Source organism: Fukomys damarensis, unplaced genomic scaffold, assembly GCF_012274545.1.
Source record: "Fukomys damarensis isolate Sample0158 unplaced genomic scaffold, DMR_v1.0_HiC HiC_scaffold_2, whole genome shotgun sequence".
In the NCBI taxonomy this organism is placed as follows: Eukaryota; Metazoa; Chordata; class Mammalia; order Rodentia; family Bathyergidae; genus Fukomys; species Fukomys damarensis.
The window spans coordinates 50894601-50921721 of NW_022900914.1; the positions used below are offsets into that span (position 1 = coordinate 50894601).

Genomic DNA, 27121 nt, shown 5'->3' on the forward strand with positions numbered 1-27121 from the left:
TCAAGGATCCTAGTTCAATCCCCAGTACCAAAAACAAAACAAACAAACAAAAAAACCCAAACTATTTGCTATGTAGGACAGCCAATACATCAACTATAAAGGCCTTTAAAAAAAGATGAATGATATTTCAAAAAGAATTACAAATGGCTAAAACCAATACATGTTCTCTAACAGCCACAACAAAATAATTGAGATTCCTTAAAAAGATGACAATACCAGAACCTATGTACTGCTGATGGGGATTCAATGGCGCTATCTTAACTTAGGTTGGTTCACTAAATCAGTACAGATTTCTGAAGCACAAGTGATTGTCAGTTATGGAATGCCTTAAAATGCCTTAATATTTAATACTTAATAATTCATTCTAGTTAAGACTTACTTAGTTATAAACAAAGTAGTTCAAATAAGCACAATTTAAAGATAGTTTTATATTTCAGAAGTATAAGACTTAGCATGCTCCCCTAAGTCAAACAGGACTTCTCCAATTCCCCTTTAAAACTGAAAAGAAGTAGAAAGAAATAAAAAGAAACGCATTGAATTCTTACTGATTTCATACATTTAATTTTTTCAAACACAACAGAATCAGGAGGGGCTGCCTTTCATGTTCCAGAAGGTAGTGTACAGGGGCTCTTTTGCAAACCCTACCCCTCATTAGCAGGAATAAAGAGCATTAGCTTTTTTTTTTTTTTTTTAAAGTAAAGCAACTGAGTGTAAATACATTAAAATCTCATTTTAGTACTACTTTCTTATAAAGTTTATTCAAACTTTTTCAGTTAGTGATTTAAGATCGTCCAGGTGATCTTCTTCTATGAGGGATTCTGCTTGATTCAAAGCTTTTATTTTCACCAGTATAAGAATTATTTCCTTGACTTCATTCCTGAAAAATAAAACATAAAAGTATTTCTCCCTTCTTAAAAAATGTAGTATATCAGGGCTGGGGATATACCTCAGGGGTAGAGTGCTGTTAAGTACATGCTCATCAGTCCAAAACCAGAGCTTTACTTTAAGCTACTATCTAAAATTGTATAAAGTGCAGAAATGCTACCTTCTTTACAGTCACACACTGTACAATGAGACACTAGTCAGAGGAACTGTGGGAAAATTCCTACCACAGACTGACAGACACTGCAGACATCTTAAGATCACCTTGCAATGCATCCCTCATGTGTTTGTGGTGATGCTGTGTGAATGAACTTACTGTTCTGCCATTTGTATGAAGTATAGTCATACAATTATGCATACTAATCTTTGATAATAAATGACTATGTTACTGATTTATGTATTTACTACACTGTACTATTTCATAATTATTTAGAAGTAATTCTACTTATAAAAAGTTTACAGTAAAACAGTCTGCTGTTGTGGCAGCAACAGCCTCACACATTTCATGGTTCCTCAATCTCTTTTGATTGCATCATTTTCTCTTGTGACTGATTTAATCTCACATTGTTTTATTCATCAGGGCTTGACCGTAGGAGTGAGAGGCTATTTTCCTCATCTATCTACCTATCTGTCAAACATAGCCTAAGTGTGTAGTAGGCTCTACCATCTAGATCGATGTAAGTACACCCTATGATACTTGCATAACAGCACAATAGCCTAATGTTGTTTTTCTCAGAACTTATCCCTTTCACTAAGCTACCTACAACCGTAATTATAAAACCACAACTGTAATTATAAAGCCCTAATACAGACTATCAGTGAATGTATTCTGGCAAATTTCAGTGTAAATATCTTTTAAAAAGTAGAAAAGCACAGAGTAAGTCTGTCACTAGAAATCTTAGTTGTGCTGTGCCAGCTATTGGCTTGTGGGAGCCCAATTATTTACACCTAGACCACCAGCAAATGTTACAAATCTGGGCTTGTAAATTTTTTCTGCAGAGGTATTTTGCTACTACTGTAGCAAACACTACTGTATTTAACTCTGTAAATATCTGATGCTATCAATGAATCATTCAGAACAGAGATCTAGGTACTGCTGGCTAAATATCAGGCAGGAAACAAACTGAGTAAGTGTCAAGTCTTTAAAAATGGCCAAGAAAATTTAAATATGTTTATAACAGATTTTAAATTTACAGTTTTAATTTAAATTCCTTTGTAATATGCAGTTCCTAATTTTGAAAGATTTAAAAAATATGAATATACATGAGGTGTGAATATAAAATAACAAGCAATTCCAAAGTAACCATAAAAATATTTACAATTCTGTAGTATTATAAAGTCTCCACAGATTTTTAAAAGTAAAAAAAAATATGCATTACCTGAATTCACCTCTAGATAAATTATGTGCAGACTGCAATAAAAACTGAATGAAGCTTTCCATCTGGAGAATAGATGTCCTCATAGCAGGATTTTCAAACCACTTTTCAGGTAGACAGGCTGCTATCTGTTAATCAAAACACTGGCTATTTACAATAAAAGTTATCTAAGGACATTTACTAATATACTCTTACAGTGAATATGGAAGTTTAATATTCCTCCTTTTTAGCTTACGTTTTAATAAAAATTTGTGAACAATTTCCATTCTGTATCAAGTCATAGTAACATCTGAATAATTTATTTTATTTTATTATTTAATTTATTTTTTGGTACCGGGGATTGAACATGGGTCCTTGCGCTTGCAAGGCAGGCCATCAAACCGCTGAGCTAAATCCCCAGACTGAATAATTTATTATTAAGGTCTTAAAACAGATTATTCTTCACAAATACTTATAATTATCCTATATCCTTGTTTCCTAAGCTGTTAAATGTTTTTCTAACATCCACAGGTACCTAGACACAAAATACTTCCAGTCAATAAAATTATAAAATATTTACATTTAATATTTCACACAAAAAATTGGATGGGCTAGTATGTAGTATGATGTACATAAATCAGAGTTAAGAAATCAGTGGGGGTGATTTGAAGATACACAGAATAAAAGAAAAATTAATTATGATTTTAATTATTTACTAATTAAATACATTGCTTTAAATCTTCATGGCCACAAAATGAGTCAATATAGTACATTCAATTGCTTTTTAATTATTAAAAAAAAATTCAGACATGTGGATGCATGGTTGCATTAGGCAGGTCAGACTTTTAGTATTATGCAAAAACTTTTTCAAGTGTTTTAAACCTGCCTTTACTGGCTTGGAATTTAATGTCCTTTGTACTTGTTTCTTCTTTATTTTGCATCACAACTCTCAGTAAAATTCTCACACAGCTATGAGGCTTGAACTTAAAATTTTGTCACATTTTCTTGGCCTAATTTTCTAGTCATATGTTGTGGAGAAAATACTGTGTAAACGTATTTCTCTTCTTCATTTTACGTTAGATCTTTATGGTCAAAGGAGACTGCACTAAAGCTGAAACACATACCTTGGAGAATGATTTAAATTTTTAAATATATGTTTAAAATTGTATTATATAAAAACTATAGTCCAAAATTCATAGTTGACTAGGAATTGATACACTGAGTTCACGTTGTTCTTTTCAGAAATTATATCATAAAAATATTTTCCTATATTTAAAAAAATATTTCAACATGTTATCTTTACCAAGATGTTCTGGGGGGCATTTAGGTAATTTCCAACTATCTTCTATTATGAAAAATGCTATATTTCTTTTTACCCTTAAAAATTGTATGTATCTCCGATTTTTTACTTAGGAGCCAAAGGGTATGAACTTTTTTTAAGAGTTCTGTACCAATCATGACAAACTGCTCCAGCAGGGCTGGGACGGCTGCTTTTTATTCCCGTGCCAACATTGGAAGAAATGACAGGTAAAACAGCAAAAACATGTTCCTCAACGTGACTTGTAAAAGAAGTATCTTCATTACATAATAGTCTGCATTTCTGCAGTTATAATTAGTACTGTTAATCTTTCCCATGTGCTTGTAGTTTAATTTTGTATATCCTTTCTTCATAGTTTGACAATGCATATTTCAGGGCCATTTTTAATAAGAATATTTGAATTACCAATCTAAAAAGAGCTTTTTTAGTCAATATAGATCCTTGTTATGTGTAAGAAATTCTCGTTACCTAGTTTCTCAACTCCCTTTAATTTTTTTATATTAATAAATTTCAGAGATAAAAATTAGAAAAGAGCTTCCTGGTGGTGCAGTGTATAATCCCAGCACTCTGGGAAGCTAAGGCAAAAAGATGGCAAATTTGAGCTCAGCCTGGGCAAATTAGTGAGACTGCCTCAAAATAAAAACTAAAAAAAGGGGGCTCGGGATGTAACTCATTCTGAAGGCCCTGGGTTCAACCTCCGTATCAAAAAAAAAGAGTATTATCCCAATGAACACATTTCCTATTTTAACAATGATCAATGAATCTTAATGCCCTTTTGTTAACTCTTTGTTTTATATTCTTTTCAAATCTGCTTTTACTCATCATTTCTTTTGTCTTTAAGTTTAGAAAGGACTCCCTTACCTCAGCTATTTATTTTCTTAGCATGTCTTTTAATTCCATTTTTACATTTAGCTTTTTATTTTACCTGACATCAACTGAATGATTTACTATGGTGTTTGGGACTGAACCCAGAGCCTTACACATGCTAAGCCAGTGCTCTACTACTAGACTACATCCCAGCCCTCATCTGAAATTTATACTGATATTTAGTGAGAGGTGAGGCTCTAACATTCTTTTTATAGACAGCAGTTGTCCCAGCAGCATTTATGAAGTAATTTTCCCTTTCTCTTAGTAATATTTCAAGCTAGTATACTAAGACCTAAAAACAGGGACTGTTTCTGGGTTTCTGTTTAACTGATTTATTTATTCTTATGTGAGTATCACAATTTTAATTATTTTGCTGCAAGTTAAATTTTAGTAGCAATGTTTTAAAAATGCTAAAAATTAGAATTGGTTCCTCCACAACTTACCTGGCTGCATTTTTTAACAACATCTGGCCCAGGAATGGCATTAAGTAGAGCTATAATAAGGTAGCGATTTAGCAGCTTCCCTAGTCCTAGCTCTCTCAGAGTGTCATCTGGGAGGAGTCCATTCCAAAGAAGAATATTGCGGAAGAGCTAAAACAAAATGCCAAGTGAGTATTTGTTCTCCAACGATAAATCGTAATAGTATCTAACAAACGTGAAGAGTTAATCAAGCTCTTTAAATTTCACAATTAGACCCACTGGAATTGTCAATTTTAGAATAGAAAAAAGTCACTGACAAAGGACCTGATTCCAACCACCATGTATTTGTTTACCCAATTTTTATTTTCTAGGCTATCAACCCTAAACAGTCTCAGATAACTTTACTTTCCAGATCAATACTCTTGCTCCTAATCCATCCTCTCTCAGATCTTGGGACCACTGGCTCATTAAGGGCTGCTATCAAAGGCAGCATCATGGTTACCTATATGTGATCTGAAAAGTCAGTCAATGCTGACAGTATCATTTCTCTGCTATATATCATAAGAATACTCAACTACATATTTGGTAATAATGTGGGTGAAGTTCCAAAAACTAAGAAATAAATACTGGTTGCCTTTCCCTCCTCTCAATCCAGACATTTTTGATAATTTTTAGATGTGTTCCACTTTCTTTCCAATACTTTACTTACTACATTGAGTGCTAAATGATGTGAAGTTTCACTAATATGCAGTGTTTTCTCATACTTTTGTCGTGGTCAGTATTGCTCCCTCTCTTGGAAAACCCCTTCCCTGACACTAAACCACACAACAAACATTCATTTAATCTATTAAAATCACTCTTGAGGTGATCTGTGTCCTTCTAATTCTTAAATCCAATGAACGCTCTTCTAATTCTTTTCTGTGACATTTAACATTCTTGTCTTCATTTGCAATTTGTTTATTGATAACCATGAAGCCACTGTCTTACAACCACTGTAAGGTTTCTCTGAAGACTGCACTTTCCTTGCCCCCGCTCTCTGCAAGTGTTGACAGGGTTCTGTGCTCAGCCTTCTCCTCAGGATTCACCCCGCCTTTTCAGAACTTGTCATTCCTGACCATAGATACCGCCTGCACGTAGACTGCCAAACCCTCAGGTCAGATCTGTCTCTGAAATGCAGACCCCTATATCCCATGCCTTCCAGACCTCTTGTGTCTCAATTTGTCCCCAACAGATCTCATCTTCCGTCCCAGGTCTTTTCTTTTTCCCACATCTTCTACAATGTTCTTAAAAAATGTTATAAACTAGCAGTGAAAACACAGCCTAAGCCAGAAACTTGGTTATGAACCTATGTTTCTCATATGTAGATTATAAACTATGTTTGTATTTCTGTAGTCCTTTGCTTACCTTTAGTGCTGACCAGAACTGTCTCTCTTGGAACTGTGAATGTGCTGATGTTTTATCTTCTACAGTGCTAATAATTTTAAACAAAGAGAAAGGAGAAAGTTCTAAAGACTCTTACTATTTCAAAGAACTGAAGTTAAAAAAATACTTTTTGTTTTTTGATATTGGATCTCACTATGTAGTTCAGACTGGCCTTGAATGCACAGCAATCTTCCTGCCTCAGCCTCCTCAGTTCTGGGAATACAGGTGTGGTGTGCCACCACGCCCAGTTTAAAAAAACACTTTTTTAAACCAACCAAACTGCTTTAATGGATTACAAATGGAACTTCTCTGATGTCATCAAAATTAAAAATGCATCCACATTCTGACCCAACAATCCCATTTCTGAGACCTTTTATGGTGTTTTAATTTGAATTTCATGAAGTGATGTCAAACATTTTTTCATTTATTTATTTGCTGTTTCTAATTCTTCTTCTGAAAAGTGCCTTCATTTCAGGTGTCCATTTTTGGATTGGGTCTTTAAATTTGGGTGGGGTTTGATTTTTTTGAGTTATTTATATATTCTAGATAATAGACCTTTATCTGATGAATAACTGGTAAAACTTTTTCCAACACCGTGGGTTGTCTCTTCACTCTGGTGATTTATCTTGCTGTGCAAAAGCTTAATAAGATGAGGTCCAGCTGTTGATTTTTTGCAGTATTTCCCATTGGCCTGGGTTTTGTTCATGAAGGCTTTGCCCATACCTATGTCCTCAAGAGTTCTACCTATTCTCTCTTCCAGCTGATTTAGTGTTTCCTTTTTAATATTTAGATCGTTGATCTATTTTGATTTTAAGTTAGTGCATGGTGAAAGATATGCATCTGGTTTCAATCTTCTACATGAGGAAAGCTAGTTTTTCATGCACCATTTATTAAAGAGGCTGTCATTCTTCCAGTGAACATGTTTTGCTCCTTTGTCAAAGATTAGGTGGCTGAGTATGCCTGGAACTGTTTCTGCATCTTCTATAAAGTACTTCTAAACTATGGGAATGTATTACATATCCAAAACGCTACAAAGTAAATTTTACCAGGGCAGAATTTTCACATGCAGGCATCTTCTAACAACTTCACAATAAATCTTTGGGCTCTGAGGTTCTTTTTTCCCCTCTCCATAAACTGCTTTTGTCTGGTGAGTACACACTGGGCAGCTACAGTGCATACATCATTACTATAACTGAAGACTTCTTAGCACATGTATGACCGTACTTCATATACTACATGCTTCCTGAAGCAAATATAGGGTCACAGTTGCATTTTCAGGTTTTTCAGTGAGGTTCTAAGCTGATGCTGTCTCCTCTGTACTGGGCACTGTTCTGTTCAGAGCAGTCTCTTCAGCCTTCTCATGTCCTGTGAAGGAGCAATTAATTCTGTCCTTACTGTATGGTGAGGAACTGAGGCATAGAAAGACCCAGGTAAAGTATACAATAGATCCAGCACAAAAATGTTGCTCTTTACCACTCTGATACCCTTCATGTTCCCAGGATACCTTTAAAAAACAAACAAACAAACAAAAAACAACCATGACAACCAAGTGCCAAACATCACGTATGATATATAGGTGTCTGAGAAATATTTGTTGAAATCTCAATTTGCATCTTAATAGATGTGTGTGTATATTTTGAAAGCACTGTAGTTTCCATTATAATATATTCTTAAATCTGTATTAAATGATGCAATATTACAAAAAATCTGGAAATTAACAATTCTTACCTCTTTGGATACAGGGGTATAAAAACATCATCTTCTATTGCCTTCTTCATTCTTGAAACAATGGATTTAAGTAAATCCTAGTATTTAAAATTTTGAAAAGCATTAGTGATAGTTACAGGTGGATACAGATGTATAAAGAAAAATGTATTTTTTTTCAGTACTGTGAATCGGTCCAGAGCACACTACCACTGAGTTACATCTCCAGACCATTTTATATTTTATTGTTGATGTAAGGTCTCATTAAGTTGAGTTAAACAAAAATTACAAATAGGGATTTGAACTCATGACCCTTCTGTCATAGCCTTCTGAATAGCTCGGATTACAGGTGTGCAACAATATACCTGAACAAAGAAACATGCAAATATGTATACTTTCATGGCCCTCAGCTGTTGAAATAATTATCAACTGGGTATGAGAAACCTAGCTACACATATTGCATTTGGGTGCAATCTAGCTAACCTACTTGTCTATGGTTCTATTTTTTTGTTGGTGTTTTAGCTTCTGTCTCCTTCTTATCTACTAGCTGTGGGTACCTGTGGTTTGTCTATGTTCTTTGATATGGGAAATTCATTTTGGCAAATTCATTTTGTTAGTATGTTAAAAACCAAGAATGTCCAAAATATTCAATTATAAGGAATCACTGAATGGAAATACTACTTAGCTAAAGTTTATGAAAACAGGAGCAACATGCAAAATAAATGTGCAGTGTGATAATGTTATGTAGAAGTAAGATACAATCTCACATGTCCATTACCATTATATGTGAACAAAAAAGTCTGAACAAAATCATCATATGATGATACCATTAGTAGGACAAAAAGACAATGGAAGTTTAAAGTACTTTTCACATACTGCAATATTTCTGAGATATAGTTTTTATTCTTCGAAAATCCATATGTAAAAAATGAAAATGACACACTATACACTACAATGACAATTATTTTTTTAAATCAATGATACTGTACATAACACAAATTAAGTTGTCACATACCCTATAAAAAGCAAACGTGCTAAATTTCTAAGTCTGACCAAATTTACTTTTCGTACAAAGCATACTGAAGTCTTATTTCTTTTTTCATACAATTATCCGTAACATATTCCTCAAGCAATATATCAATATTACATTAAAAACAAAATTTTGATTTTTTTTACTCAGTTTCTCAAATGTTTTGAATGCTTTACAGAGAAAAAAAGAGATAATTTTCTAGGAAATACTTTCACAAAATACTTTCTGAGCTTATATAAATTGTTGTTTTATTTATTTTCAGCAGTACTGGGGATTAATCCCAGAACTTGTGCATGCCAGGCAAACACTCTACCTTTGAGTTATATTTCAAGTCCAAGAGATCATTACCTGTTTGCTTTCATTAACTTCATTTTTCCAAGCAGAATGTTCTTCAAGAATCACTCTGAAGTGTGTTATTAAACTTGTTGTCTGTGAGGTTGACAAGGGATCCCAAATGAATTCTATGAAGTCTGAAACAAATATTGCAGGTGTGTACAATTATTTGATAGATTCTTTAACTTATCATGTAAAAACAACTAAAGCCTTTAACAGACTACTTCCTGCTTTACTGAAGTTCCAGACAATGGCTAATCATTATCACCACACATCTATATACACCCTCAGTTTGTCTTCCTTGAGCTTAACTGGACTTTTGTGGTTAACCCAGAACCCTGTTAAATCCACCTTCTCATTGAGTCTATACCTGAAACCACGTTAGCTAAAATATAACTTTAAAAAAAAATCACGCTGAATCGAGCACTATAAACTCAAGTGAGCCACAACTGCTGGGCAGCAGTCATCTCTGCCTCTGGTCCATTCACTCTCCCTCTCACCTCGATGTGTATTTCATACCTTCTCTCTCCTTGCTCTCACTCAGTTGATGGGCTTTCCTTTTTCTCCTCCACTGCTCTTTCTTAGCTATTTACTTCCCAACTTGATGAAAAAACTAAAAGCAAGCAGAAAGAAGCTCCACAAGCTCTTGCCATAGAATCAACACCTGCATCTCAGCCCATAGGCTCTACCTTGTCTCCTATTCCTACAGGTAACACACTCGTGCTCCCAGGTAAGGGCAACCCTCATTCATACACAAGATCCCAACTCCCTTGTTCTACTCAAAGATCCTGCTCTTCTACTTCACTAGTACCATAATTTCTACTGGATCTTTCACATCTGCCTAAAAACATTTTTTTTTTTGCATTAAAAATAATCCCCCCTGTAACACTACCCCTTTTCTCCTTCCTCAAAATGCTGTCTAAACATCTGTATCCAATTTTTCTCTTCCCATTTGCTCTTAGATTCCTTTCAATTAGGCCTCATTTCCCACCACTTTCTAAACTGACTATTAGATTACAGGATATATTTATATAGCAAATATCAATGGTTGCTTCTAATCCTCACCTGACTTACCAACAACGGCGACAGTTCATCATTCTTTTTTCTTACACTTTCTTTACCTGGCCTCAAGATTACCAACCTCCTGGTTTTCTGCCTACTCCTCTCATCACTGCTGGCTGCTTCTCAGCTCTCTGATTTCTAAATGCTGAAATATGCCAGGACTCAGGTCACTTCCTTTTTCTTTCCTACTTACATTGTCTTTCTTAGAATTTAAAGTCCTATTATGGCTTTAAATGACACTGATATAAAGCGATAATAAATTCCTATCATAAATCTTCTGCCTGCACTACCTTCATATATTCAACAATTCATTTGACATTTGCACTTGGATGACAGGCATCCCAAACCCAACACATCCCACCTGAGCTCCTGATACACCTACCTATTCTAATCTATTCTAATCTTACACCTCTCAATCTTTTCCACTTCAGGCCCCAAACTATTCAATCATTCTTGACTCCTCTCTTCCTGTCTTGGCTCATAGCCAATCCATCAGCAAATTCTGTTAGTGCTACTTTTGAAATATACACAGAATTCATTCACTACAGGAACCACTACAGGTTACAGGTTTGGATTTTTAAGAAGAATATTTGAAGTCTTTCAAAGTTAATCAAGTTGACCAAGAAACAATGTAACATGGATTGCTTTAACTTTTAAAATAGAGTTCTGCAGGCTTTGCTGTCAAAATTCACTCTCTGTGACATGACAAGTACAATTTTAGGTAAAACTAGAGTCTTCAGACTTTAAAAGTTGAAGCACTGGCACTAATGCCGATAATCCTAGGGGCAAATGAGAAGGAAATGCAGGTATGCTTTGAAAAAAAGGAAGTATAAATGAAACAATAGGACAAGAGAAAGAAATGCATATAATATGAATTGGAGTACACTAATACATGACTTAGGTGTCACAAAAGCAGCAGTAATATCACAAGTACAAAAACCTCAGAGTATCAGAAATTTGGTAGCCAACCATATATATAATCATTTTTTTTTAGTAGCAGGGATTGAACTCAGGACATTGCACTTGCCAGGCAGGTGCAGCACCACAGAGCTAAATTCCCAGCCCTATATAATCATTTTTTAAATGAGCTTAAATTTGACATCTGTTGATCAGTACTGCAAATAACATTTCCTTGTGTTCCAACACGTCTGAAAAAAAAAATTGTGACTACAACAGAAATTAATGACCTTATATTCTGTCAAAGAACATTTTAATATTGGCAAGATTACAAGGGAATATACCTGAAAGTCGAGGAATAATTGTTTTGTTGATGACAGTAGACAAAATTTTTTTATCAGGATTGTCCTTTTTTGCATCTTCTACACCACTATCAATAAATTCTTCTATAGATGTGAACCATGACATCTGTTTTACACTTGTGGAGCCCAACTGATAAATAAAATTATCAGTTATAGATAGAGTCTTATACAGAGGGTATTTTAAAAGTTAGCAAGTTTTTCAAAAATTATCAGAACTTTTCTAAGAATCAAAGCGAATACTTCCTTTCTATCTAACACTGTTTATGGCACCAGAGCACCAAGGCCAGGCAGGGTGTCATGACTAAGACATGCTGCCGAGGCAATGAAACGAAGCTGCATTACAGGCATTCATTTGTGCAGGGCATAATGATACCTCAGTTCACAAACTTAATTCTCTCCACAATTCTGGTTCCAAACTGAACCAGGTGAGAACTGAATCAAATGTCCCTGTAAGGTCAACTTGGAACCTAACTATCGAATTTGATTCGGGTCTTGTCCAACTCAGTTTGTGACTAGAATCATGAAAAGAAGCAAGTTTGTGAATCAAGTACCAGTGTATTAAATAAACTTGTGCCAGGGCCTTCAGAGCCAAACACATGGCAAGTCCTCTGCTTGGAGCAAAATATTCATTTGATAGGCATTTGAAATGGTCATAAAATTTGTTTAGAAAAATTTACTAACTTCAAACAAAATTTACTTCTGGTTCTTGATTCTCATAAGCATAAATATGTAATCTGCTGTGATTTAGCTTATTAGTAAATAGGAGATGACCATTTATTACTTGTTGAATGGATGAATGATCTTTGCTACCAAAGTGAGCTTGACTGGTTAACACACAGAATAGCATATGTGAGGCACTGAGTTCTATCTCCAGTACTACAAAAACAAATACTGTTTGCTGTACTGATGTTTAGCGCTACTCAGCCTTAAAAATCAAGTGACAGTCAAGAGAAGAAGACTATAGCAGAGTAGTTAAGGTACTCATTTCCAAACTATTATTCCAAAGCTCTAGATTTCTGCTCCAACCATATGGGTAAGGTACTCCATAACTAACCTGACAGCAAGGAAATTTAAGCAATTAACATGACCAGAACAATCACATATTAAGCATAAATACCTTAAGTGGATTCCAATCAATCAACTGAACTCGTATTAGAGGATTTAAAAGCTTTGGTATGCATAAACCAATGAAAGCTTCATAATAGGAATCAGGAAGCTTTTCTCGCCATTCCTGAAATTTCAGTAAAATATTCTGGATGTTACAAAAATCATCATTCACATCTTCAAAAACTTTCCCACAATCGTGTAAAATGTCACCTGTGAATAAAATAGATCTCTTTGTATTATGCATTTTAAATTTGCTTCCTTGTAAACAGTTACATATTACTATGTAATCAATTCTGCTGAAAACTTTCCTTTCACATTGATGTAAAATTTTATTTTTATTAAAAAATCACTTTATTACTTTGGTAAACATGAAAATATCAATATTAATAAATGCTAACATTTATAAATGCTCTGTCATGCACCAAGACAGGACAAACACATCTCATTTCATCAATCAAACTATCTCCCCTACAGGTTAGATACAATCTATTTATTTACAGATAGCAAAAATTATCAAATTGAGGTCAAGGAGTTTGACTATGACCAAAAAGAATAAAGCCTCTTTTTGAACTCAAGTGTCTTTAACTCTAATGCCCAGAATCTTTATAATCTTTTATAATGCCAGAAATAGTTTCACTGAATTCAACTGTTTTAAACTAAAAATGTTAACTCAAGAAGTATGCAGTAAAGAAATGAAACCAAAATGCTCATGTATACAGAAGGAAGTCTAAGGGGGAAAAGCTATACAGGTGCAAGAATATGAATAGTGCTCCTTCGCCAGAATACTCCATTTTTCTAGAAGTATGAAAAATAATAAAGGGGTAAAAAAAGTTCAGTTTTTCCTAAGTTTTCCCATGTTTTATGTAGCTCATAGATTTAAAGAAAGTCAAAGCAGAGCATTTCCTATCATTTCAACTCTTCCAATGAAAACATATTAGAAACCTGGTAACTGACCTTGCTTTTTCTGGAAGTCAGTCGTCTCTGTGGAAGGTAGTTCATCATCACTTGATGTCCCCTCCTGATGGTTACAATTCCCAGAAAGTGTCCTTGCTTGTCTTCTTTTTGACCTACATTTTTCAACACAACAAAAATAAATGAAAAGCAAATAGCTCTTGCTGGAAAAAAAAAAAAATGCTTTAAAACAAAACTAGCAACTTTAGCATTTAAAATGGCCAAAAACACTGCATCATATTAGCATACAATTTTATGTTACTATGTCTGACAAATTTAGCTTCCTGTGAGCTGGTGAGTCTCCCTTTTTTCTTATAGCACAATCTCAATTAGAATATTCCTAAGGATAACTAGTTTCTAAGAGGGGGTAACAAGTAAGAGCAGCTTCTAGTTAAGAGCCCAATACATTTTACCTAGTCCTTTCCACTGATCAAATATAGTCAGTGTCTTTTAAGACCGCTTAACTAAACTTTGCCTTGATATTCATCTCACATTAACATATTAGGTTAGGATTATATCAAATAGTTAATTATATTTAGGTAGTGAAAAGTATACTTGCTCAATGATGGCTTAAGTCTTCACTTTATATAGGTACCTTCGACATTTCACCTCTTCTAAAATCCTTTGAGTATTTTCATCTATAGTCAAGCTTCCATTTTTTGCTGTTTCAGCTTTGCCTGTTAACATACAATACACACACATAGTACGCTGAAATTGTGTATTTTACTATGCAACGAAATTTCAATTTTAACTCCTTATCACAATATTAACAAGCATCAAATTTGCTAGCTTAAAAAATGTACTTTGGATGGAAGTAGTCTAGCACTTGAGAACAGCAACAAATTCTATGACAAACTTTCTTTCCCTCATATTCTTTTTTGGCAATTTTAGCAGTTTTCTCCATAGCCAAATGCTAGAAATAGTTATAATGTCATATCTTATTCATCTTATTGCCGATTTTAGCATTTGCTATTATTTATGACTGACCAAATGTCATGTGTTTGAAGTTGCTTTGCCTCTGCTTTTACCAGGTACTTAATTTCAAATCCCCTTCACCATACCTGAATCAAAGTAAGGCATCATCAAATTAAAAAAACTAATGTAAGAATTAAAAAACAGTCTCCAAATTTTATACAATGAGATCAAACAGATGAATCCATACTGAAACTCAAAAGAAACAGTCTGTGGAAGAGCCCTCAAAACTGTAAGGCTGTTATCTCTGGCAGAGTTTATAGATTTATGTGAACTTATTTCAAAATTCATCAGAAGGCTTGTGCTCACTTTGGCAGCACATATACTAAAACTCATCAGATGGTCATATACATATTTTGTCTCAAATAGCAAGTTATTAGAAGTTACAGCATTCATCTATTAAGGTATTTTGAAACTACCTCTAAATATTTCAGAATTTTGGAAAGGGATAGATGAGGGGTTAGAGGGAAAATACACAAAAAACATTTTATACAGGGACAAAAACATTTTTATTCTCTAGATAGTATGTTAACTTAATGAAAAATAAATCGTATTGAACATAAAAAAACACTAACGTGATGACTGCTGTAAAAACGTTGATTCATGTTTTAATTCATCTTGCCTGCGTTTCATTAAGGTCATGGCTTGTTTTAAAAGGAGTGCATGCATGGATGATTCTATTTCTTGGATGTGGATAATCTGAAATACATATACAAGTAACGTTTTGCAGGTCATCCATAATGAACTATAAAATGTATAAAAATTATTACTTAGAAGATATATAAGCATATGTATATGCTTGATTTTTATATGAAGAAATGTTTCCAATACTGTCACATATCATTTTATAAGATACTGTATGCACAGACCTAGAGGCACTTTTGATTTCTAAAAGAAAAGCAACTTACTATATGGGGACAGCTGTAAATATCAAAGATAATGGGACCAAATGGAAGGGAGGAAGGACCATGGACATGAGTGATCGAAAAGAGGAAAGATTCTTCTTTCTTTGAGATGGGAGAGTAGAAGAAAATGAGAGGCAGTGCAGCTGTTCCTCAGAGGCCAATGGGCAGATGGTAGGAGGCACTTGAAGAAACTGTTGGGGTATGAAAATATTGCAACAGAGGGGTTGGGGATTAAAAAAAAGAAAACCATGAAAAATGGAAGAAAACTAACCAGACACAGGTAAGGAAGTTGTAATGCAGAATCATGACCAGTTGATATTTGCTTCCCCTGTAATGATGTTTCACACTGCTGTTAAGGATTCATCACTGTGTGCCCAACGAGATATTAACAGTGTACTTTTTCAAGGATGAAGAAAAAAAAAATTATGTTGTCATAAATACATTAGAAATTACCAAATGATATTAGAAAACAGCCTATATAAAACAAAAATAAAGGACAAAGCATGCAAGTATTTTTCATTTTAATTTAGTATGAATAAAACAAAACCCACAAAGAATAAATGGAAAGATTAACAAATCTGCTAATATAAAAATTTCAGTCATCTTGGGTTAGAGCACTGGGAACTGAGTCCTAGGGCCAGAAGGATAATCAAGGAGCTCTGGTCACCTTCCCACATCATCACCTTGCTTCTGTGGGCTTGTCACATTTAGGACATGAAAAGCAATATTACTGGGACCAGAGAGGACATCTGGGGTCCTCCGTCCCCTGAAGTCAATGGATGTTCTATGGACGAAGGTGACAGCTGCAGAGACCACACCTGCCTTTGCAGAGAAAGGAGGGAGCTCACCCATGTCTTAAACTTTGCCAGGTGCCAGGGATTTAACTCAGTGGTGCTGCTGCCTGCCTTGCAAGTGCAACGTCTTGAGTTCAATTCCTAGTACCAAAAAAAAAGAAAAACACAACTCTGCCAGGAAACCAAAGTTTTTGCTTTTCCTTTGCCACAAGTCAGTACTAATTTCCCAGTTAGCATTTGAAGCAACTTCTACAGGAAAAAAAGAAGGAAGCGAAATAAGCAGCTCTGTTTTGATCTGGGCTCAAACTGGACAGATGTGGGAAATCCCAAGTAGGAATGAAAGTTCATGTGTGTTTTGCTGTACAGCGAAATTATTGTCCTCTGTGTCTCTTCTTTTACTACAAAATGACTCAGGGTTACTATAAAATGATAGGAGGTATCACAGCAATTAAACTGCCAATTGTAGGCTATTAAAGTGCTTGCTAATATAAAAATTTTCAAAATATGTGAATGTCAAAAATTAAAAAATGTAAAGTCAAACTGGAAAGTTTACATCAAACGGTAAATCATTAAAATGTTAAGCTATAAATAATTGCACACTGTCATTAAAAAAATTAAGAAACAGTATCCCCTAAGAATCAAAATAAGAGGGCAAAGAATAAAGTCACAAGAAGAAATACATGTAGATAAAACAAAGGGTTTTTCTGAGATCAGAATATAATACACAAAACCAAAATTCATTTTTCTCTTAATCGAGTCAAAGAATAAAACTGTTAAAATCTTTCTGGATTACAACCTGACAAAATGCTTATAGTAAGGCTTAAAATATTCACACTTAATAATTCACTTTTTTGGACTTATTTCGTTTTCTAGAAAATTTTCTTAAACTGAAATGTTAAAATTTGTGTTAAAACAAAAAATTTGTAGTCATTTTATATATTACTCATAATAAAATAATTGCAAAAACCCTATATTAAGACTGTGTAGGACTTTGTTTCCCTTTTTTCCTTTTCTCCTATTTTTTCCTGTCCCTTCTTTCCTTTCCCCTACCACTCACACTTCCCATTCCCCTTCCCCTTTGGATCTTTTCTTCCTCTTTCACATTATTTATTATACATTTTGATTCTCATTTACACTTTGCTTCTCTACTGAAACTATTTGGTATTTACACATGTGTGTCCTCTTTAATTCACTTAGTATGGCCTCAATGTGCATCAATTTAACTATAAGGAGGTGGAGAGGGGTTAAAGGGAAGGCAAAGGAATGAGGAAAAAAATAAGAACCAAGATAATCATGTAAAGGTACAAATTTCCAATGATGAATGTCATCATATTGTATACCTAAAATGTACCAATAAACTTAATAAATAAAAATGTGTAGGAAAAATGCCACAGAAAAACATTATATAGTGCGATTTAGATTTTTATCTTTCTAATTTGCACAAGCTATCTCTCAAAAAAGGAAATGATATATTTAAATGTACCTTTTCATTTAGACAGTCAATTAAATTTTCCACATACATTTTCATGCTTTTATAGAACTTATAATTTAGAGCTTGATTTGATGAACTCTCTAGATTCTGGATTGTATTCTTTGAGCTCTTGATATCTTCTACATATTTTTCATATTCTCTCTGGTGTGAGCGATGAGTATCCCGTAGTAATGTTAATCTAAAATAAATTAAATTAAAATAAAAATGCTTTACTTTTCAAACTTTTCCTTTTAAAGTAGCTTTCCACTGCAAATGTTTTCAAGGATAATCAAGGACACTGATGAGCATATAAACTAGATTTATTAGACTTGATAAGCAGAGGAGATCCTAATTAGAGATGTTTTAAGGGGGAACTATAAGAAAGGATACTGGTAGCGTTTCAGAGGCTGATGCTAATCACAGGCTAGTTTCACAGAAGTTAACGAATGTGGTTTTAGGCTAATATTGATGAAAAAGTATAAACTAGGTTTTGAGGAAAAAAAAATCAGCGATCTTATATTTCACAGTCCACATGCAGTTAGTGTTAATCTGTGGTCTTAGAATATGCGTATCTGAATGAGTTGGCACTAATGCCACTTAAACATGCTATGGTACAATGCAAATTTATGTTTCATGACCATCTGTTTGCTGTAAGAATCTGCTGTTCCTGGAGGTGCATTTTGCTTCCTCTGCTGCTGTTCTGTTGCATTTCCCTACATGCTGCTCTGTTAAAGTTAAGATGGTGTATTTTCTTTCAGCCCTTGTGGATGACCAATGCCTCAACTGATGTTATAGGAAAAGACAGTCCAATATAACTCAGTGACTGTTTATTTCTCAAAATTTAGTCTCCTGTCATACACATGTCAACGGAGGACTAAGAAACACGTTTCCGCCCTTTCTTCCTTGTCCTCTTTCTTCTTCCGCCTTCTTTTCATTGTCCCCTCCTACTCTTCTTCCTCTTTTGTCTTTCTTCTTCCCCTCTCCCCCTTATTTATAAAACAGGAGGAGCTGCTAGTTTGTCAAACTCCCTAGAGTATAGAGAATCTAATATCTAAAAACTGATAAGGGCCGGGGATTTAGCTCAGTGGTTCCCGCCCCTGCCTTGCAAGCACAAGGACCTGGGTTCAATCCCGGGTACCAAAAAAAAAAAAAAAAAAAAAGACTGACAAAAACTGATACATTTCAAGTTGTTGAAGTATTTATTTCACTATAAAATGCTACAAAATTCTTTTCTACATCAAATCTTCATTTAAGTGAACAACTACAAGTACATTTTGGTTGCAATGTGATGAAATAATGAAGTACTTTAAAGCTGATTTATAGAAAAGATACTGAGGAACAAAAAAATGAGCCTATTCTCAGAACATAGAAAAGCAATGAAAATGTTCTTTTAAAAGCAGGAGAACCAAACCCTTTGCTTTGTATCAAACTGTTTCTTTTTGGTACCGGGGATTAAACTCGGGTCCCTGCGCTTGCAAGGCAGGGCACTGAACCGCTGAGCTAAATCCCTGGCCCTTTGTATCAAACTGTTATAAGGATTAATTAAATTATAACTAGCATATTCATGGTTTCATATATCTACTGACACATATTAAATCCTGAGCAGTCTAATACAAAATAGAAATATTCAAAACAAAACAATCTATAATGTGCTTTGCCATACTTGTACCAAAAACAATGCTTAGAGTTAGTACTTAAGAGATAGGTATTAATACTAGTGGAATAAAAGCTGTGCTTAGAAAGGCAACCCACACAAAGAAACAAAAATATGGCCTGTACCACTCTGTTAATTTATGTTAAGGAAAAAACTTCAACAGATTAAAAGATCTACAGGAATAAAATATGTATTACCTATAGCAAAAATAGAGGAAACTTAGAAATCAAAATGTCTACTGGAGAAATACTTATGTAAATTATGATACATTCACTACAGGGCTTTTTAAAAAGTTAGGCTTTCTGATAATGTAGAAAAATGCTTTACCCATATTAAGTTAAAAAAGCAGAATTTTATAATTACTGATATTAGGTTATAAAAATTGAAAAGACAAACAAAATCAGTTGTGTTGACATGGTAACAGCAGGTGCTATTTTTTCTCTATAAATCATTTAATAATTTAAAAAAGTAGTTCTTTCTCACCATTAAATGTTGAGTACAATGTAAATTTCGAAATGAACATGACTCACCTAGTGTTTAACTGCTTCTTTATAATTTCTAAATTTACTGGCGGAAATGAAATGGAAATAGCAAATTTCTTCACTATTGGGGAATCACTGCTGTAGGAAAGGTCTATAACTCTTCCCTAGATATAAGAAGAAAATTAATTAAGAAAAAAAAAAACATTTCACTTGCCTTAAGAGACCGATACCTTTTTAGCTCAAAATTCTATGCATTTGTTTTTCATGGTAATAATAAAATGTTTTCAAAATCTTCAGTTTAAAATTTTAAAGCATTAGATTCACATATAAAATGAAAATTCTAAAAATCCGATTTTTCACAGTTCACTTCTTGAAGTGTTCATAGCTCATTTTGTTTATGGTCTAACGAGCTCTGTAGTTCAGGAAGAAGCAATGCGACCAAAGCCACTATTATTTGAGTTTTCTAATACTTGTAAGGGAATGAATTCTGAATATATCTTACAAGGACACATTAGTGTCCTCTGGGTAATGACAGCTCATCACCAGTGTGCCTGGGATGCTCAACGCCTTCTGAAGAACCTCTATGACCAGAGACTCAGCAAACTCATTAGCTTAATTATCCTTGTTATATTTTCCATAAAGCATCATTCTTTCTCATCTCAATTTTCATCAAAGCCTCCCAGCTGACTCCAATCTTACCTGCAAATCCCCAAATACTCCTGATTCCTTGTTTCAAATCACTTACACCATAAACATATGTGAACAACCCATTAAACTATCACTAGTTCTGTGGAGGCTTTCTCAAACTTCCCCATTTGCCATCTCTTCCAGGTTATCCTGGATTGTCTGGAAGATCCATAACACATCTAAAAAGTCAGACAGATGTCTTACAGGAGACAGCATCAAAAAAGATAAGGCTGCAGGAAGGCAGGGGCCGGAATGAGTTCTGCCATCACAATTCAAGAAACCACCAGAATAATCAGAAGCTGGGAGAGGAAAATATAATTTTTGCCCTCCGGCCTTCGAAGGAAGCATAGTCCTGCCAACTTTGATTTCAGATATATGGCCTCCACACTAGGAGAGAATAATTATCTGTCTTTTAAGTCACCAAGTTAGTAGTAATTAGTTACAGTAGCTCCAGGAAACTACTATATAAAGTATTAGAAAATATTACCTCTGTGATTTTAACTGCTTTTCTCATTTGTTGCTGTTCCCAAATATCTTGATTTTCATCTTCCTGGCTCTTTTCACTTGTTTCTTCATTTCTGCTTTCTATAAAAAGAAAAAAAAAGTTCACAAGTAAACATTTTATATTTTCCCACTTCCACTGTAGGAGACAACATGTGCGGGAGGTTGTTTTACGCAGGTTAAACACACTTTAACTTGTCTGAAGATTTTGTTGCAGCTACAATTGAAATTCAGTGATCTGACTTGAGAACCTGTACTCTTACTGCCCACTCAAAGACCTTAGCCTCCCTCAGGTGGAAAAGACTGAAAAATATGAAATGTTTGATTTTGTCATCAAAAATCTCTAATTCCTGAGAATCCAAAAATAATATTGGTGTTACAAAGAACCAAACTCATTCTGAAAAAAATATTTGAAGAAACAAAAACCTTAGTAAGACAAATGTATATATATATATATATTTTTTTTTTTTGGTTTTTTTGAGACAGGGTCTCACTATGTAGTTGAGACTGATCTGGAACTCAATGTGTAGCCCAAGCTGACCTCCAACGCACAGCGATCCTCCTGCCTCAGCCTCGTGAGTGCTGGGATTACAGGCGTGCACCAGCATGCCCAGCAAGACATGTTATAAATCAGAAACGTGATAATACCCTCCCTTTGAGACTTTACTGCCAAAAGAAATCCACACATAAAATCTCTAAAGAATCTTAGAAAATAAGCTATTTTAAGATAAATAAATCTTTAAGAACTATCTTTACAAACATGATTATAAGTTTCTAATGTTTCAAAAATAAGACTGTATAATTTTTTTTAATCTGTCAGAAATCAATTGGGGGGCTGGGTATTTAGCTCAGTGGTTCTGCCGCCTGCCTTGCAAGCAGGAGGTCGCAATTTTGATCCCCAACAACCCCCCCCACAAAAAAAAATCAAGTGGGGGTCAGGCCTTCTTCAACATTATTACATATACCCTTTGATAACAATATTTTGATATATGCACATCTTTTAGAGGCCATGATGGCAGGACCAAATCAATAATAAATAAAAACCAGCATCAACATTCTTTACAATGTGAGATGGTACATTATATTTCAATGGAGACTTTATCATCATATATTGTAATGAAAAATGCCTTAATCATATATTGGTAATAAATGAAATAAGTACTTATTTCTTCAGCCATTCTTTGTCTCAATGTTTGGGGCTTTGGGGTAAATAGTATTCTCTTTTCATGGTCATCAGGCTCACTCTCAGGATCCTCATCACTATTTCTCTTCATAGTAGAACTGGTGGAGTGATGTTTTACATCCAAAGGAATAAAGTCATCTTGGACCCTGGCCAATTCTCGTTTTCTACGGGCTGCCTGAATAAAAGCTGCATCAGGGATTTTAACTGAAAGAAACAAAGAGGACAATAAAAACCAAACACCAACAGAAATGCCTCAAATACGTATCCATTACACCTAACAAAGAAAAAAGGTATCATGTTCCTAAGTTTTTTACTATTTTGATATATGCCATATAAATTAATAAATCTATCAAAATCTACCTCAGTAAAGGAAGAAAATTAATTTAATATAGGTGAAATACAATTTGCAGAGATGAGCCCAGTCTAGATGTATCAGGAAATATAGTGAAACCATTCTATCTTATTTTTATCATCATGTATTGAGATCTTGCTGAGGGATGTTTCTCACTTCTGGAAACCCTGAGTGGCACTACAGGCCAACACCAGTTCAAACACTATGATCATGAAAAACCAGCCCACACACTTCCAACCACTGCCCTCTCCTTAGGTGAGCAGTGCTGCAAACACTTGCCAGCCACACTCTGTTTAACTCACCATCTTCTAGAGCCACACTGTTGTATAGTGGCCACTAGCAATATGTGACTGTTTAAATGTCACTAAATTAAAAATTGAATCGTTCTGTTGCACTAGCCACATTTCAAGAGATCCACACCCATCTGTGGCTACTACTGGCTACTTTACTGGATAGCAGAGACACAGAATTTTTCCAGAACAGAACATTCTATTGTGCAGGGCTATATTTAGGCTCTAAACAAGGTTTCAAATGTCTACCAGGTTCAAAATTCTTAATATTGACTTCATCACTTAGGACATCTGTGCATTGTAAAACTGGCTAAGGAAAAAAAAAAATTACGAGGAAACAAAGCTATTATTATTATTTAATGTCTTAAAGAAGCACTTGTTACTTAATATTATGAATCATTTAAAATACATTTTAGTTATATTTCAAAACAAGGCGTCCTTTATAAAGCTATATATTTTACTCTCATTTTTTTCAATGGGATCAGTTTCACTAGACTGCAAAAAGTTTTTAGCATAAAACAAGTTCTAAACACTTGAGTAAAGATCCAGATAAATATTTTTTGATTTTGTGGGATATAAAATCTGTCACAACTTATCAACTCTTGCCACTGCTTTGCAAAGTAGCTTTCAGTAATAATAATATAATTCAAAGAATGTGGCTGCAAAACTACAAAAACAGGTGGTGGGTTACATTTGGCCCACAAAGGGCTGACCTCTGGAAAGATTGGTCTTTTTAAAAAATGATCATATCATCTTGAGGGCTATTTTTAGGTTCCTGTACACACTGTTATTTTTGCTAGAGTTTTAGATATGCCACACCATGTACCTGAACATCCTCAATGACAAATTCTTATCACCCTTCAGGTATCATGGTGTGATGGTTAAGGTGGAATGTTAACCTGATTGGCTCTGGGATCCACCTGGGGGTTTGGAGAAGAACACTAGAGGGTGTAAGAGTGGGTCATGGAGGCATGGCCTTCAGGTCTACGTCTGGTTCCCTTAGCCCTTCTTCTATGGCACTGATCCCCTGCTGTACTTCCTGCCTACCATGAACTAAGTTGCTTTGTTCCACTACATCCTTTCACCATATTTCTGCTTTGGAGTCAGCCAACCATGGACCAAATCCTCTTAAAACACAAGCCAAATTAAACTTCTCTTCCTTTAAGTTATGGGTGTCTGGTATTGTGTCCAGCAACTGGAAAATGACTAACACACAAGGTAAAACTCCCAGCACAGCACAGCAGTCAAGAATAAATCCTGAAGAAGACTATTTTGGTTTAGATTTACCCCAGTTTCTTATAAGCTGTCTGACCTTGGAAATGTTTTTTTTTTTTTTTTTTTAAGACAGGGTCTTACTATGTTGTTGAGACTGACCTGGAACTCACTATGTAGCCCAAGCTGGTTGCGAACTCAAGCGATCCTCCTGCCTCAGCCTTCCAAGTGCTGGGATTACCCGGCTCTTGGAAATGTTATATGGTGAAAATTCTGTCACTCTGGTAATCATGAGTAAGAATCTACTAGCCCCACATCCACACTTTGATGTTACATCAACAATAAGGATCATCAGCATGGAAAATACTAATATTACAGGGTCCTGGGTTCAATCCTGAGCGCACGCGTGCGCACACACACACACACACACACACACGTAAGTAAAACTATAAAAATGACCAACCTGCTGATGAAAATTTTGCTTCTTCCAGAGAGCTAGAGCTGTCAGAGGATGTGCTCTGATCATCTTTATTCTCTGAAGAGTGATGTGTTCCATCCTCTTCATCTGATGAAAGATCAACTCTTCTGGATTCTATTTTTTTCAAATATAACAAGAGTCAAAATATTGGAATCAATAATTGAATTCTGAACAACAGATGGCATATAAATATATATTTGTGGTATTTCTACCCTCCACCATATATTTAAAGTAGATCCTTCTCCAACTTCCAGTCTATCTAAAATAACTGGATGGTCTATTAAATGGTCTATTCACATTGTCTATATAGTTAGTATTTCTTAAAAGAAGCAATGAGAAAAGGGAAAATTAAAGAAAAACTAAAGTGACAGAATTATCAAATCTTGGCAGTTAGCATGTATCTTTTTAATGCTGTTTATGATTAAATGCACGCATTTGTAAAGCATTTCTGCTGCACCTTGAAATGCAATGGTTGCTTTACACCTGTGTGACTGACTTGAAGTACAACTAGACACTGCTTTAAGGAGATACACCTTATTTGAAAGAATAACTGAAAGACAAAACTTGGCTACCCTGGATACCTTGACAACTATTTTCTCAAAAATGTACCTATCATCATAAGAACTAAATAGGTTAAGTGGAAACTGGAATTCCGGAAAACATCTTCCATCATGACATTGATGGCTTCCCAATACTTTGAGAAGATCAGAGTTAATACTAACAGCACCATATAACAAAGTGCACCAAGATGTTTGAACTTAGTAAACAAATACTTCCCAAATATTCAATGCCTGAGTGAAAGATCCATGCAAAGTGCAAAACAGACCTATGGATTTTAGTGTAACAGAGTATCAAAAGCTTATTGATTTATTTAAGATTTCATGTCACACTGCCCTTTTCAGAAACTATTATTCTTCGTACTTTGCTGTAATATTAAAACAGAATGCCCTCAGTAATCTAAAAAGTACTCTTCTACCCCTATATCTGTGAGAAGCTGTATTTTCTTCAAATACTTCAAAACAATACAGTACAAGACATTGAATGCAAGAAGTAGCTTTAAGAATTCAGTGTCTGGGCTGGGGATTTAGCTTAGTTAAGAACAAGGTCCTGAGTTCAATCTCCAGTACCAGAAAGAAAAAAGAATTCAGGTGTCTTCTCTTTGGCCAGATATTAAAGAGATATGCAAACTGAAAACAATGCTACTATTCCACTGTTTCTGGAAGTTATATTTTACAAAATTTGACTTATTCTTATGTGTAATGAGTATTTTTTAAATTAAATATTTAAAAAATTCTAATATGGTAAGCATTAATAGATATACAGAATCGAAAGTCCTTGGGATCCTTAGACATTTTTAAGAGTACAGTACAAAGGTAGTCCAAAATCAACTCCTGGTCTTAATCCCCCCTGCTCAATCAGATGACTGATACGTTTTATAGTATAAATATGAAAGCACTCAGAACTTTATACAAGTAGGTCGTAATAATACCCAAGAAATCATAGATTATTAACCTATAAGACATTATGTGAAGTTCAAGTGGTTAACTTTAGTAAATAACAATTTATTGTGCATAGTATTTGAGTTACTGAGATTTTAAAATATTCTCATCACACACATAAAAAACACAAATAAGTGTGTGACATATCACAAAATTAGCTCAATGTAGCCATTTTCTGATGTACACAAGTTTTATTTGTAAAAAATTAAGTTTATGAGAAATCACTAAGATTTCTTTAGTGAGATTAAAAGGAGTGGGGAGAAAATTTTCAAGCTCAAGACTAAACAAAAACTGTATTCCTTAATAAGTCCCAAACTTAGAGCAACACATTATATGTAAAGAAATTTATGTTGCTTGAAACCTGTATTTAAGAACTCAAAGCTACTTCAAACAACACAGTTACTGAACGCCACGAGAGGCACAGTCCACAGCATCATCAATCTCTATTTAGAATATTTGGTGTTACCTATGCCATTTTTAAAATCTTGGATCTTGCAAATACCCGATGAAAGCAAAAAGCCAAAAAAACAAACAAAAAAATACAAAAACGTTCTGAAATCTGCGAACTGTATTTTTCAATGTACTATTCTTGTTGAGTGTACTTTGGAAAAAATGGGCAAATGTAATGTTACCAGGATTTCTCTCATTCCTTTGTGACGCCTTCGGTGGTTCATAATCATCACTTACTTTAACTATACGCCGGTGGGGGTCCGCTGATGGCGCAAAAAGAGCCACCAGTGTGCAGGACTCCATTCCCCCAGCTCCACCCCAGCCCCAGGAGCCTGACCTGGGAGTGCAGGCCGCGGGCGAGTGCTTGCTACGAGCTCACTCTCTCCTCGACCAGCGCGGCTGGTGATCTGCAGGCTCGGAAGCACTAGAGAACACTCAGGGCCCCTTCCCGCCCCGTCACCTGGGACGCCCGAGCCGCCGTC

At 34.8% G+C, this 27121-nt stretch overlaps 1 protein-coding gene across 3 annotated transcripts; it reads right to left on the reverse strand.

Moving 5' to 3' along the window:
- On the reverse strand, positions 1 to 27115 carry Gcfc2 (GC-rich sequence DNA-binding factor 2). 3 transcript variants are annotated; one of them, XM_010631613.3, is made up of 17 exons: positions 27100 to 27115; positions 24676 to 24804; positions 22338 to 22562; positions 21162 to 21259; positions 20036 to 20151; positions 17864 to 18050; positions 15257 to 15380; positions 14305 to 14386; positions 13713 to 13825; positions 12769 to 12968; positions 11634 to 11781; positions 9346 to 9467; positions 7992 to 8068; positions 6246 to 6312; positions 4866 to 5012; positions 2262 to 2386; positions 1 to 877 (listed from the first exon to the last, which is right to left on the reverse strand). In XM_010631613.3, the coding sequence occupies exons 3-17, from the start codon at positions 22447 to 22449 to the stop codon at positions 760 to 762; spliced, it is 1836 nt and encodes a 611-aa protein (XP_010629915.1). In that variant the 5' UTR covers positions 22450 to 22562; positions 24676 to 24804; positions 27100 to 27115; the 3' UTR covers positions 1 to 759. The 3 variants fall into 3 exon arrangements, with proteins under 3 accessions (XP_010629915.1, XP_010629914.1, XP_033620960.1); XM_010631612.3 differs by lacking the exon at positions 27100 to 27115 and adding an exon at positions 26656 to 26672; XM_033765069.1 differs by lacking the exons at positions 1 to 877; positions 2262 to 2386; positions 4866 to 5012; ... (1 more) ...; positions 24676 to 24804; positions 27100 to 27115 and adding an exon at positions 7062 to 7767 and having other exon boundaries at positions 22338 to 22527.
- Positions 27116 to 27121: the final 6 nt, after the last annotated feature.